This window comes from Nomascus leucogenys, chromosome 10 (assembly GCF_006542625.1).
Source record: "Nomascus leucogenys isolate Asia chromosome 10, Asia_NLE_v1, whole genome shotgun sequence".
Lineage (NCBI taxonomy): Eukaryota > Metazoa > Chordata > Mammalia > Primates > Hylobatidae > Nomascus > Nomascus leucogenys.
The window spans coordinates 2,003,150-2,017,727 of NC_044390.1; the positions used below are offsets into that span (position 1 = coordinate 2,003,150).

Here is a 14,578-nt window from a genome sequence, read left to right on the forward strand (position 1 = left end):
ATTTTTAGTAGAGACGGGGGTTTCGCCATATTGGCCAGGCTGGTCTCAAACTCCTGACCTCAGGTGATCCACCCGCCTCGGCCTCCTAAAGTGCTGGGATGACACGTGCCCGGACTCAGGTTCCTTCTTTCTAAGCCTGTGGGCTCGGCCCCATCCCCTGAGCAAGAAAAAAGTCCCACCCCTGAGATACTGGCTGCGCCCACCGCCATGCACTGAAACTGTAGTGAGCGGGGCTCGGGGCAGCAGCCCGGCGTTCCTCGGGCCCCCAGGGGTCACGGCCCTGCGGACCTAGCGCGTGCAGACGCTTAGCCTTCTGGGAGTTGTAGTTTCGATGACCCAGGCACTACCCGCTTTAGCCGCGGTGCCGGCGAGCGCGCAGCGCCCCTTGGGAGTCGTAGTTCCTAAGAGCCAGGCAGGCCCGATGCGCAGGCGCAGTCCACCCGGGCCCGGTGCGCGGGCTCCAACGCAGCAGCAGAAGTCTTGACCTTCGCTCCTCTAAGGAAGGAGGCACCAGGGTCTGCGTTGGCCCAGGAGGACTCGAGACTGAGTAGAAGCGGAGCCGACTCCATCAGGCCAGGAGGGGGCCGGCCAGCGCGTTCGGAGGTGATACCGGGAGGCGAGAGCAACGGTGTGTAGTGTGCTTGTGCGTGCGTGTTCCTGCAGGTGTGTGACCGCGTGTGAGCCCGTCCCCGAGTGTCGTTGTGTCTGCACCGGCTCACAGGCGTGTGACCGCGTGTGAGCCCGTCCCTGAGTGTCACTGTGTCTGCACCTGCCCACTCGGCGGTGTCAGCCCGTACAGGTGTGTGACTGCCTGTGAGCCCGTCCCTGAGTGTCACAGCGTCTGCACCTGCTCACTCGACGGTACCAGCCGGTGCAGGTGTGTGACTGCCTGTGAGCCTGTCACTGCGTCTGCACCTGCTTACTTGGCGGTGCCAGCCCGTCACTGTGTCTGTACCTGCTCACTCGGCGGTGCCAGCCCGTGCAGGTGTGTGACTGCCTGTGAGCCCGTCCCTGAGTGTCACTGCGTCTGCACCTGCTCACTCAGTGGTGCCGGCCCAGGCAGGTGTGTGACTGCCTGTAAAGGCATGTGACACTTTATCGGTGTGTTATGTGCTCGTTCATGTGAAGCGGTGTCTGCATATCACAGCATGTCACATACACGTGTGACTGACTTTGGGCAAGTCTGAAAGTTCTCCTGGATGTGAGGTGTGTGACCCCACGTGTGCATGTCTGGGTGTGCCATCGTGTAGGCTGGCTCAGCCCATGTGCCTGCCAGCACAATGATGGGTGACCTGGGTGTGCGAGCCTGTAGAGTGCCGTGCTGTCTGAAGTGTGTGCATCTGCACACAATGGAGACGCTGCACACGTGGGCTTTGGCTGTGCTGGAGCTCTATCCCCCGAGTGTGACTGCACATGTGACCAGCCATCCCTTGTGGGTGTCTCGGTGATGGCCTGCCTGTGTGGAGCAGGTGGCATGTGTGACCTTGTCCCTCTCTGTGCACCTCTTCACACAGGGAGCTATGTGTGGGGCTGGGTGTGTGTGTGTAGCTACGTGTGCCCAGGACCCTGTGTGCATGTGTGAATGTGGCTGCAGGTGATGACTTCCCACCTGCCTCCTTGCATGGGGGTTGGGAGGGCGACTGTGTGTCCCTGGATATGGGTGTGGGTGTCTCTGCATGTCTGTGTGTGTCTGGGCAGGTATGATTGTGTATGACCCTGTGTGTGTCAGAGTGTGATGTAACGCATGTGTCTAACTGGGATCTTGTGATATAATAAGAAATATGTTTACTCTTTATCCCCAGCTCCTGGTACCAGAGCCCCTAAAACCCTTGGAATTTCCTGAGTGACAGGAGTAAAAGGAGTGTCTTTTGCAACTCTTAATAAGCCCCTTTCAACCACACCTATGTTTATGCTAATGGAGGACTCCTGGTAGGCCCCTAGGATGGGCTGATTGCCACGGGAGCTAGCCCTGTGAGCATTCCAGCCTTTAGCCAGCCCCTACCTCCTGGGACAGGAGAGGGCTGGAAGTTGAGTTCATCACTGATAGCCAGTGTCATCACACCTATGTCAGTCACGCCTGTGTCATGGAACCCCCATAACCACCCTAAACTTAGGGTTTGCCGAGCTCTGGGGTTGTCGAGCACCCAGAGAGGGCATGGTGCTCTGAGCCCCTCTCTATACCTTACCCTGTGTGTCTTCCCTCTGGCTGTTCCTGAGTTGTATCCTTTATTGGAAACCAGTAACAATAAGTAAAGCGTGTCCCTGAGTTCCATGAGCTGTGTAAGCAAATCACCAAACCCAAGGAGGGGTTGAGGCAGTTTTATGGCTGGTAGCTGCCTGTGCCTCCCAGCCAGAGCAGATTGGAGACTTGGTTGTTGGTGTGGAGAAAGCCCATGTGTCAGAAGTGCTGGGAGTAGACAGCTTTCTTCTACTGCCCCTGAGCAAGCCTGTGTCTCCCCTTGGGCTCCTGTGTGTGTGTGCATAACGCCCCAGGTTCACCCAATCCCTCTGTGAACCCACTTGCCCTCCCCTCACACACGAGGTGGGTACCCCTGCACACTCCGGGGATGCCAGTGGACGTGGCACCTGAGCCGACCCAGCCTGGCCCCCACCAGCAAAGTTCTTACCAGCACACATGACTTCCTGTGTGAGCTGACCCCCACCCCACTATACTGCATCTCCCCTGCCTTGCACCTCAGTTGCTCTGTCCAGCCCCACACCCCCTTTACCTTTCCTCTACCACCCTTGTCACCATCCTGCCCCAGGACCTTTGCACTTGCTGTGTTCTCCACCCTGAACACAAACACCATCACTCCCTTCCTCAGGGTCTCCTCTTGTCCTCTTGCTGAGGCACTTGCCACGGGAAGAGCATGTCAGGCAGAAAGAATAGCCCACGCAAAAGCCCTGTCTTGACCAGGTGTGGTTGGTGGTGCCTGCCTGTGATCCAAGCCCTTTGGGAGGCTGAGGTGAGAGGATCACTTGAGCCCAGGATTCTCAGGCTGCAGTGAGCTATGATCGCAACACTGCACTCCAGCCTGGGCAACAAAGCAAGAAAGACCCTGTCTCAAAAAAAAAAAAAAACAAAACCCTATTTTAGGTCCTTTGGTGTGTGACAGAATGCCATACTCTGGTGGCTTAGAAACAGCATTTATTGGCTGGGCACGGTGGCACATGCCTGTAATCCCAGCACTTTGGAAGGCCAAGGTGGGTGGATCATCTGAGGACAGGAGTTTGAGACCAGCCTGACTAATATGGTGAAACCTTATCTCTACTAAATACAAAAAATTAGCCGGACATGGTGGTGCATGCCTGTAATCCCAGCTATTCAGGAGGCTGAGGCAGGAGAATCACTTGAACCCAGAAGGCGAAGGTTGCAGTGAACCAACATCATGCCATTGCACTCCAGCCTGGGCACCAAGAGTGAAACTCTGTCTCAAAAACAAAACAAAACAAACAACAACAACAACAAGAAAGAAAGAGAGAGAGAGAAAGAAGAAAGAAAGAAAGAAAGAAAGAAAGAAAGAAAGAAAGAAAGAAAGAGAAAGAAAAAAGAAAGAAAGGAAAGAAAGAGGAAGGAAGGAAGAAGAAAGAAAGAAGAAAGAAAGAAAAAGAAAGAAAGAAAGAAAAAAGAAAATAAAAAGAGAAAAGAAAGAAGGAAACAGCATTTATTTCCACACAGTTCTAGAGGCTGGATGTCCAAGGTCAAGGTGCCAGCAGGTTTGGTGTCTGGTGAGGGCTGCTTCCTGGTTCACAGATGGGCCCTCTTGTTGTGTCTTCATTTGGAGGAAGGGGCAAGGGAGCCTTCCGGGTCCTCTTTTATAAGGGCAGGAATCCAACACCTGAGGGCTCCAGCCTCATGTCATCATCACCTCCCAGAGGCCCCACCTCCTAGCACCACCACAAAGGGTTAGGATCTCACACAGGAAGTGGGGAGGACAAGCTTCAGACATAGCCTGCCCAGCAACAGCAGGAATGTGCCCGGAGGAGCCCAAGGCCGAGCACTGTCTGCTATATGCACACAGCCTACTAGTTGGTTCAGGGAATGCCTGTGTGTGAGGGGCTGAGCCCACACATAACATGAGGCCAAGCTTCCTGAGAGCCCCGCCATGGCCCTCGGGAGAATGGAAGGCTGGAGCCCTGTTTAGAGAGAGAAAACCAGGCAGAGCCTCAGAGCAGGTAGCCACTTACCTGCAGCCACACAGCCTGGAAAGGACTCCCCCTGCCAGCAGTGTGAGCCCCCTCTGGGGCTAGCCCCAGCACAGTGGATCCACAGGCAGCTGCCTCCTTCCCTCTCTCAGCACCAGGAGGTCATTTGTCCATCTGTCTTCCCATTCTGTTAGAACTAAAGCATCAGAAGTCAGTGGTGAGTTTCTGTCCAGCGTGCAGGTCCAGTGTACACCAGGCAATTGGTATAAATCCTTCAGCATCACAGCCCCACTAGAAGTAACTAAATGTATGGCTTCTGTTATGGCTTTCTAAAAAACAGTGATTTCCTGGGCTCATATAAAAACAGATCCCTGTTTTCCACTGAAAATGTGGAAACCAGACAGGGTAACCTGCAATAGCTTGAGATCACCATCTCTAACGAGGACGCTGGGCCCAGGGACCAGCATGAACCTCTGAGCCTGGGAGACCCCGGGCAGCTCCTTCACTGATGGAGCCCTGTAGAAGGGGAGCATAGTGAGTTGAATAGTGTCCCCATAATGTGAAATCAGGGATCACTATTGGCTGATTCTGTCTGGTGAGGGCTCTCTTCCTGGTTTACAGATGGCCACCTTCTCCCCGTGTTCTCACACGCAGAGAGGACAGAGAGAGCAGACAGTAAGTGAGCCCCCTGGTGTCTCCTCTTATAAGGACGCTAACCCTATTAAGGAGGGTGCCCTCATGACCTAATCATCCTCCAAAGGCCCCACATCAAACACTGTCACACTGGGAATTAAAGTTTCAACTGATTTTTCCCCAGAAAAGAAAACTGTCTTTCCAGTTATCTTAGCTCCAGCTTACAAAAAAATCACAGATTAGGTGGCTGAAGCAACAAACACTTATTTCTTCACAGTGCTAGAGGCTGGTAGTCTGAGATCAGAGTGCCAGCATGGTCAGACCACGCTGAGGACTCACTTCCTGGCTTGCAGACGGCTGCCTTCTTGCCATGCGTTCACCTGACAGACAGCGAGCTCTGGTGTCGCTTCCTCTTCTTATCAAAACATTAGTCCCAGCTGAGCGCAGTGGCTCACGCCTGTAATCCCAGCACTTTGGGAGGCCAAGGCAGGTGGATCACCTCAGGTCAGGAGTTTGAGACCAGCCTGGCCAATATGGTGAAACCCTGTCTCTACTAAAAACACAAAAATTAGCCGGGCATGGTGGCGTGCTCCTGTAGTCCCAGCTACTCAGGAGGCTGAGGCAGGAGAATCGCTTGAACCCGGGAGGTGGAGGTTGCAGTGATCTAAGACTGTGCCACTGCACTCCAGCCTGGGCAACAGAGCAAGACTCCATGTCAAAAAGAAAAAAAGTCCCATTGTGGGGGCCCCACCCTCAGGACCCCCTCTAAACCTAATCACCTCCCAGAGGCTCCATCTCCAAAAAGCATCACCTTGGGAGTTAGGGCTTCCATGTATAAATTTTGAGGGGACACAATTCAGTTCAGAGCACCAGATTACAAGGCCATATTTTAAGAGCTGACAGATTCATGCTTTTTTTTTTTCTTTTTCAGGGATCTTTTAAATTTGTTTTTAGTTCCATTAAATCAGTGATTCCCAACTGGGGGCAATTTTGTCCCCAGGGGAGAAGACACCTGGCAGTGTCTGGAGACTTTAACAAAAAAAATTCAGACAGGGTCTCACACTGTCACCCAGGCTAGAGTGCAGTAGTGTGATCACTACTCACTGCAGCCTCAGCCTCCTGAGCTCAGGTGATCCTCTTGCCTCAGCCTCCTGAGTAGCTGAGACCACAGGTGCACAACATCATGCCTGGCTAATTTTTTTTTCATTTGTGAAGATATCTTGCTGTGTTGCCCAGGCAGCAGACAGTTTGAGATAGTTTGCTGGTCTCAAACCCCTGGGCTCAAGCAACCACCTGCCTTGGCCTCCCAAAGTGCTGGGATTACAGGCATGAGCCACCACGTCTGGCCTGGACACATTTTTCATTGTTACAACTCAGGGGTTGGGGTGTAGTGTCCCTGGCATCCAGTGTGGAGAGACCAGGGACGCTGCTCAACATCTCACAACACACAGGTTGGGTCCCACCACACCGAATTATTGGACCCAAAATGTCATTGGCACAGAGGTCCCGGGACTCCATGCTAAGTCCTTCCCAGCTCAGCTCTTAGCCATTTTTCCAGCTCAGGAGAAGTGGTAATGTTTAAATTTTTTTCTTTTCCTTTCAGACCCAGAGAAAAGATGTGAGATCAAGACAGCAGCCCAGGGATCGAGGATGGAGGGACTCTTGAGCGTCGCCCTCCAGGGCGCAGAGTTGGAAGGAAACTGGAAACACAAGGGCCAAGTTGAGGTTGAGGACCTGCAGGAAAACCAGGAAAGCTGTCCAGAGCCAGAGGCCGTGGCCTGCAAGGGAGACCCTGCCGGGGACGGCATCCAGGAACGCGATGAATTCAGCCGAATCCCAAGAACCATATCGAGTCCTGCTGCTACCCAAGCCAGTGTCCCTGACCTCAGCAGGCCCCGGAGGTGCAGCGCGCCTGGGAAGAGCCCGAAGCAGAGGCATCCTGACAGCCGCCAGCGGGAGAGAGGTGGCGGCCCCAAGAAACCATGGAAATGCGGGGACTGCGGGAAGGCCTTCAGTTACTGTTCCGCGTTCATCTTGCACCAGAGAATCCACACAGGGGAGAAGCCATTTGCGTGCCCCGAGTGCGGCAAGGCCTTCAGCCAGAGCGTGCACCTGACCCTGCACCAGCGCACGCACACGGGCGAGAAGCCCTACGCGTGCCACGAGTGCGGCAAGGCCTTCAGCCAGGGCTCGTACCTGGCATCCCACTGGCGCACGCACACGGGCGAGAAGCCGCACCGCTGCGCCGACTGCGGCAAGGCCTTCACGCGCGTCACGCACCTGACCCAGCACCGGCGAGTGCACACGGGCGAGCGGCCCTACGCGTGCGCCCAGTGCGCCAAGGCGTTCCGCAACCGCTCGTCTCTGATAGAGCACCAGCGCATCCACACCGGCGAGAAGCCCTACGAGTGCGCCGCGTGCGCCAAGGCCTTCCGCTTCTCCTCGGCGCTCATCCGCCACCAGCGCATCCACACGGAGGAGAAGCCCTACCGCTGCGGCCAGTGCGCCAAGGCCTTCGCGCAGATCGCGCACCTGACCCAGCACCGGCGCGTGCACACGGGCGAGAAGCCCTACACGTGCCAGGACTGCGGCGCGCTCTTCAGCCAGAGCGCCTCTCTGGCCGAGCACCGGCGCATCCACACGGGCGAGAAGCCCTACGCGTGCGGCCAGTGCGCCAAGGCCTTCACCCAGGTGTCGCACCTGACGCAGCACCAGCGCACGCACACCGGAGAGCGGCCCTACCCCTGCCACGACTGCGGCAAGCGCTTCAGCAACCGCTCCCACCTCCTCCAGCACCGCCTCGTGCACACCGGTGAGCGACCCTACAGGTGCCTGCAATGCGGGGCCGCCTTCAGCCACGTGTCCTCGCTTATAGAGCACCAGAAGATCCACACTGGAGAGCGGCCCTACAAGTGCGGCGAGTGCGGCAAGGCTTTCAGCCAGGGCTCCTCGCTCACCCTGCACCAGCGCACGCACACGGGCGAGCGGCCTTACATCTGCCCCGAGTGCGGCAAGGCTTTCAGCAACCGCTCCTACCTGATCCAGCACCACATCGTGCACACCGGGGAGAAGCCCTACGAGTGCAGCGGCTGCGGGAAGGCCTTCAGCTTCTCCTCCGCGCTCATCCGACACCAGAGGACGCATGCAGACAGTGCGGGACGCCTTTGCCCAGCTCCCACGCCTGACTCAACACCTGGGCTCTCACAGGGAGGAGAAACCTGTCAACAGGGGCGCCCTGGCAGAAACCCGCGTGGACCAGCAGAAGATTAAGAGCTGAGGGCCTCCTTTCCAACCTCACAATGCTATGGGGGAGATACTGTGTTATCCCCGACGCTTCCTGTGAGGAAACCGAGGCTCAGAGAAGCTTGTTAACTTGCCTGAGGGCACACAGTGGGGAAGACACAGGGCTAGGACTGTACCTCACATCTGCCAGACTCCCCTGCGGTCTCCCTGGCGCAAAATTATAAATGCGGCACAGGCAAGTAGACCTGCAGAAACACCTATGGCTGGCCTTTAATTCCTTCCTTTTTTTTTTTTTTTCTTTGAGACAGAGTCTCTCTCTGTCATCCAGGCTAGAGTGCAGTGGAGCGATCTCGGCTCACTGAAACCTCCGCCTCCCGGGTTCAAGTGATTCTCCTGCCTCAACCTCCCGAGTAGTTGAAATTACAGGAGCCTGGCTAATTTTTTTTTTTTTTTTTTTTCTGAGACGGAGTCTCGCTCTGTCGCCCAGGCTGGAGTGCAGTGATGCAATCTCGGCTCATTGCAACCTCCGCCTCCCGGGTTCAAGCAATTCCCCTACCTCAGCCTCCCGAGTAGCTGAGACTACAGGTGCCCGCCACCACGCCCGGACTAGTTTTTTTTTATTTTAGTAGCGGCGGGGTTTCACCATGTTGGCTAGGATAGTCTCGATCTCCTGACTTCGTTATTCACCCGCCTCAGCCTCCCAAAGTGCTGGGATTACAGGCATGAGCCACCACACCCGGCCTAATTTTTGTATTTTTAGTAGAGGCAGGGTTTCACCATGTTGGCCAGACTGTCTCGAACTCCTAACCTCAGGCGATCCGCCTGCCTTGGCCTCCCAAAGTGCTGGGACTACAGGCCTGAGCTACCATGCCTGGCCAGCTGGCCTTTTCATTGTTGATTTTATTGAGTAAGCACTTGCTCAGTAAATTTAATTGAATTAAAGTGAATAAAAGGTTTGGTTCCTTTGGCCAAGTTGGCATATTTACTAAAGGAGCAGAGTCTGAAGAAGAAATCTGGATTCACTAAGATAGAAATAGTGCTTAGAGAAAATGAGCAGGAGAAATCTAGAGCTTGAAGTTATTCTAGAAGAAGGGAGTGCCTCTCCTCTACAAAAGATTTTTAGAGTGGGCCTAGTCTTTTTTTCAGTATGAGGAAACACCTACCCATCTCCAGCATTTTTCCCCCTAACTCGAAGCCCTGACTTTAATGCTTGTATCAGTCAGCTCTTGCTGTGTAACAAATCATCCAGCCCTCACTTATCCATTTACTATTTCTCATGCATCTCCAGGTCAGCTGCTGGTTCTGTTGGTCTGGACCAGGCTTGGTCTGAACCTGGACCAGGAGGGCTCAGCTGGGCCAATTTGAGCTTCTCCTGACTCACATCTCACCTGGGTGTGTTCTCAGGGAGGTGGCAGGAGTCTGAGAGGGAGTGGACACACAGGCATGCTTTCAAGCCTCTGATATTGTCACATTTGCATCTAGTTCCACAGGCCAAAGCAAGACTCCTAACCAAGCCTAGGATCAGCACAGAAGAGCCTTCCTAAGTGTGTGGTCCCAGGGAAGGGTGAAAAGTAGGAGATATGAACGTAATCCACCTACTACAATGTTGAATTAAAGTTATTATCTCATAACTTCACATGACTATAATCACTGGAAAATTATTTTATGGGGGAATACATTCATGTAGTCCACAATTTATAAAGTTAAAAAAAAAACTGTTCTTACTCCTGTGTCTCCCAGCTGCCAAGTCCCCCTCACTAGAAGCAACTGCTTACTATATGTAAGCATATATATGAATATTTATATGCATAGAATATTCTGGAAAGATATACAGTACTCCTTTCTTCACAAATGGTAGCATATGATATGCAGAATTTTTTTTTTTTTTTTTTTTTTTTTGAGAAGGAGTCTCGCTCTGTCACCCAGGCTGGAGTGCAGTGGCGCAATCTTGGCTCACTGCAAGCTCTGCCTGCCAGGTTCACACCATTCTCCTGCCTTAGCCTCCCAAGTAGCTGGGACTACAGGCGCCCGCCACCACGCCCAACTAATTTTTTTATTATTATTATTTTTAGTAGAGACGGGTTTTCACCGTATTAGCCAGGATGGTCTCAATCTCCTGACCTCGCGATCTGCCTGCCTCGGCCTCCCAACGTGCTGGGATTACAGGCGTGAGCTACCGCGCCCGGCCGATATGCAGAATTTTCTATCTAGCTCTTTTTAATGATGTTTACCAATATACTTTGTATTAGTAAACAAATGGGTGGGCACTATTCCTTTAATGAAGTTTGGGCATAAGATTTCTTATGTAATAGAATCACTTATGATTGTTTCAGTCTTCCCACTGTGACTTGTTTGGCTCCAGAAAAAAAAAATCCCTTACAAAAATATTTTTCAGCTATAAGAATGCTTTTCTTATAACAAATTGTCCTGGGTCATGGGACAACATAGGCCCCACTTCTGCATAAAAAATAACCCCTAAAGTTTCTTATGAGATTTTTCAATTATACAGAAAAGTATAAAGTATGAATAATACCCATACATATATACCCACCCAGATTCAATCCTTTAAAAAAATTTTAATAAAAATACAATACCTAAAACATCTTAATAAACCATTTACCATATTTTATAGTATTTATTTACTTTTAAAATAAGTCACGAAAATATATTTTCCTGGTCTATTTAAAAGTAAATTACAGATGTGATCTCCCTTCACTACCAAATACTTTAGCTTACATCTCCAAGAAAAAGTATCTTGCTATACAACCACAATACCATTATCACACATAACAAAATTAACAATTTTTGTGTCATCCAGTGTCTAATCCATATTCAGATTTCCTTGCCCCCTATAAACAAAATTTGAAAAAGTGATGTAATTTATCTGAAAATAATGTTTCAAGCCTTGAAAATAACAAACCCAAATAGTCTTTAATGTGTGTAACTTGTTGGGGGCGCTGTGCCACTCAGAGACCCCAGTGCAGAGACACACAGGACACACACAGGTATAGAAACATCTGGCTCCCTACCTGCCAGCTCCCGTAACTCTCAGCCCCACCAAGGAAGCAGTGAGGAACCTGGGAAAAGAAAGAAGGGAGTCATTATACCTTTTTACCCCTGTCCTGGCATTGCCTGCACAGGCCTGGGCACACAGTAGGTCCTCAGGAAATGTCAGACTAAGGAATGAATAGCTGAAAAAAAACCTGAACTGGCCCTGTGCTCTTTAGGGCCAGGGACCAAGCAGTTGGTTTTTCCCTTGGCTCCTGACTGACCACCCAGGCCTCAGCACACAGTAGGTCCTCAAGAATTGGCAGTGACAGTATGAATAGTTATACATCCCCAGCAGCAGCCCCAGAGTCATTCAGGGACAAGGACCACACATTTAGGTTCTCCTTATCCCCCCAACCCCCGACATCCCCCAGCCCAGGCCAAGCACACAGTAGGTCCTCAGGAGAGGCCAAGTAAATGGATGAACAAGTGAACATCCTCAGCACTAGCCCTGGAGCCCAGAGGTTCAGGGACCATGCATTCTGGTTTCTTCCTGTGACCCAAAGTTTGCTCAGCCCTGGTCTCAGCACACAGTAGGTCCTCAAGAAAAGCTGAGTGACCGAATGAGTAAGTTGAACATCCCAGCACCAGCCCTATAGCCATTCAGAATCAGGGACCACAGAGACCCGAACTTCGCCCAGTCCAGGCCTCGACACACAGTAGGTGCTCAGTCAGTGCCGGGTGAAAGGATGAATGCGTGAAATGCTACCCTAGTTTACAGACATAGGGCACAGTTTATCATCCAAGAAAGCAGCAGAAAGAGCTGGGTCAAACCCGCTCTGTGGGGTACTGGCAGGGCTGGGGTCATGGTAGTGGGCGTGGTCGGCGTCGGTCCTCCGAACCCTTCCGCCAGGACTTCGAGGAGACCCCGCCAAGTCGGAGTGCGCAGGCGCAGGGGGCTTGGCGCCTCTCCAGTGCGCAGGCGTCGGGCTGCATCCGCTGGTGAGAGAGTTTCCCGCGGAGGTGGGACGCCCATGGGCGGCGCCGCTAGAAAGTGTCTTGGGTGTGGGCAGATTGGTAGGCGGTGAGCTCCTGTTCAGTGGCGGAGCAGCAATAGGGAGGGGTGATGAGAATTTGCCATGAACCCCTCCTGCTGTAGAAAGAGAAAAGCACCCGGGAGGTTAGAGTCCTCTGAATCCGTGGAGGAAAAATTATCCAAAATATTTCTGAGCTTCTGAAATGTAAGGATTGACAGATAAGGCAAAGAGGAAATGGACCTAGGATTCTGTGAACCCTCACAGCACTGGATGCCGAAGCCGCCCTCTGGTGGCAGCGTGCAGCCTTCTCATTAATCCCTCCCAAACCATCTCGCCGGTAATCGGGCAATTTCACTACGAGAATTACCACAGGCCACATGACTGGCCCAAGGGGTGGTCCACTTAATCCCTGTGATTTTACTTTATTTTATTTATTTATTTGAGATGAAGTTTCACTCTTTTTGCCCGGGCTGGAGTGCACTGGCTCGATCTCGGCTCACTGCAACCCCTGCCTCCCGGGTTCAAGTGATTCTCCTGCCTCAGCCTCCCGAGTAGCTGGGGTTACAGGCACACGCCACCACGCCCGGCTAATTTTGTATTTTAGTAGAGACAGGGTTTCCCAATGTTGGCCAGGCTGGTCTCGAACACCTGACCTCAGGTGATCCACCTGCCTTGGCCTTCCAAAGTGCTGGGATTACAGACGTGAGCCACTGCGCCTGGCCTAATCCCTGTGATTTTAGATTTGCCATATTTACCAACTTCTAGTACTTATTTCCCCCTATACAGTGTTCCCTAGATACTATATTCAAATACCACCCTGGTCCAACGTGCCCTGTTAAAGGAAGAGACAGAGCGGCCGGGCGCGGTGGCTCACGCCTGTAATCCCAGCACTTTGGGAGGCCGAGGTGGGCAGATCACAAGGTCAGGAGATCGAGACCATCCTGGCTAACATGGTGAAACCCCGTCTCTACTAAAAATACAAAAAATTAGCCGGGCGTGGTGGCGGGTGCCTGTAGTCCCAGCTACTCGGGAGGCTGAGGCAGGAGAATGGCGAGAACCCGGGAGGCGGAGCTTGCGGTGAGCCAAGATCGCGCCACTGCACTCCAGCCTGGGCGACAGAGAGAGACTCTGTCTCAAAAAAAAAAAAGGAAGAGACAGCAGCTTCAAGAGCATGGGGGTGGGGTCATGCGGAGGTGCCACAAGCTGGTATGGTTGTGTGAGGAATTCCTGGGAGGCACAACCTGAACCCCACAGCCCTCTCCTCCCCCAATTCCACCTTCACAGTTCCTCCAGGGAGAACCACCCAAGGAGCGAGAATGGCCATTGAGGACGCTAGACTGGAACTGCATTGACCCATTACTTGTCAGGTCATGATACAATCTGTGAAGACGAATAGAGCGGGACCTGCGGAGAGAGATGCTACTTGAGGGTGGTCAGGGAAGGCTTCTCTGAGGAGGTGACATTTGAGACCTGAAGGAGATGAGGGAGCCATGTAAGCTTCTGGGGGAAGAGCATTCCAGGGAGCAGGAACAGTGCAAAAGTCCTGAAGTAAGCATGATCGGCGAGTTTGAGAAACAGCAAGGAGGCCAGTGTGGCTGCCTGGGAGGGAGCAAGATAAGGAGGATGGAACAGAAGCCACCTGGAATAGGGCTGGATGGCATTGTGAAGACTTTGGCTTTACCTGAAATGGGAGGATTATGAACAGTCCTAATTGTGTTATTGTTATTATTATTGTTGTTGTTGTTTTGGAAACAAGGTAGCTGTCTGTTGTGCAGACTGGAGTGCACTGACACAGTTGTAGCTCACTGTAACCTCGAACTTCTGGGCCCAAGTGACCCTTTTGCCTCAGCCTCCATAGTAGCTGGGACTACAGGTGCACACCACCATGCCTGGCTAATATTTTTATTTTTGTAGAGACAGGGTCTCACTATGTTGCCCAATCTGGTTGATTATGTTTTAATGGGATCTATCCAGCTGTTGGATAGAGAATGGAACGTCAGTGGCTTGAGTGGATACTTCTGTCATCAATGAAATTAGGTCCCTGGCATACTGTAGAGCTAATTAGCAGACCATTGCTAATATGATTTTTATTACTGATAGTATCATGATTCTTTTCTTTTCTTTTCTTTCTTTTTCTTTTCTTTCTTTCTTTCTTCTTTCTTTCTTTCTTCTTTCTTTCTCCTTTTTTTTTTTTTGAGACAGTCTTGCTCTGTTGCCCAGGCTGGAGTGCAGTGGCATGGCACAATCTCTGCTGCTCACTGCAACCTCCACCTTCCGACCTCCCGGGTTCAGGTGATTTTCTGCATCAGCCTCCTGAGTAGCTAGGATTACAGGTGCCCACCAAGCCTAGCTAATTTCTTTGTATTTTAGTAGAGACAGGGTTTCACTATGTTGGCCAGGCTGGTCTCGCACTCCTGACCTCAAGTGAGCTGCCCACCTTGGCTTCCCAAAGTATTGGGGTTATAGGTGTGAGCCACCGTGCCCGGCCATGATTATTTTCAATATCCCACAAAATCAATCAAGACCTGTGG

At 52.2% G+C, this 14,578-nt stretch overlaps 1 protein-coding gene across 1 annotated transcript; it reads left to right on the forward strand.

Annotated features, from left to right (window-relative positions):
- The first annotated feature begins 439 nt into the window (after nucleotides 1-439).
- On the forward strand, nucleotides 440-9,658 carry ZNF835 (zinc finger protein 835). Its single transcript, XM_003277280.4, has 2 exons — nucleotides 440-628; nucleotides 6,383-9,658. The coding sequence occupies exon 2, from the start codon at nucleotides 6,430-6,432 to the stop codon at nucleotides 8,047-8,049; it is 1,620 nt and encodes a 539-aa protein (XP_003277328.1). The 5' UTR covers nucleotides 440-628; nucleotides 6,383-6,429; the 3' UTR covers nucleotides 8,050-9,658.
- The last annotated feature ends 4,920 nt before the right edge of the window (nucleotides 9,659-14,578 follow it).

Excerpts from the sequence above, each read along its gene's own strand:
- ZNF835 (XM_003277280.4), top strand. The coding sequence starts at position 6,430 with ATGGAGGGACTCTTGAGCGTCGCCCTCCAGGGCGCAGAGTTGGAAGGA.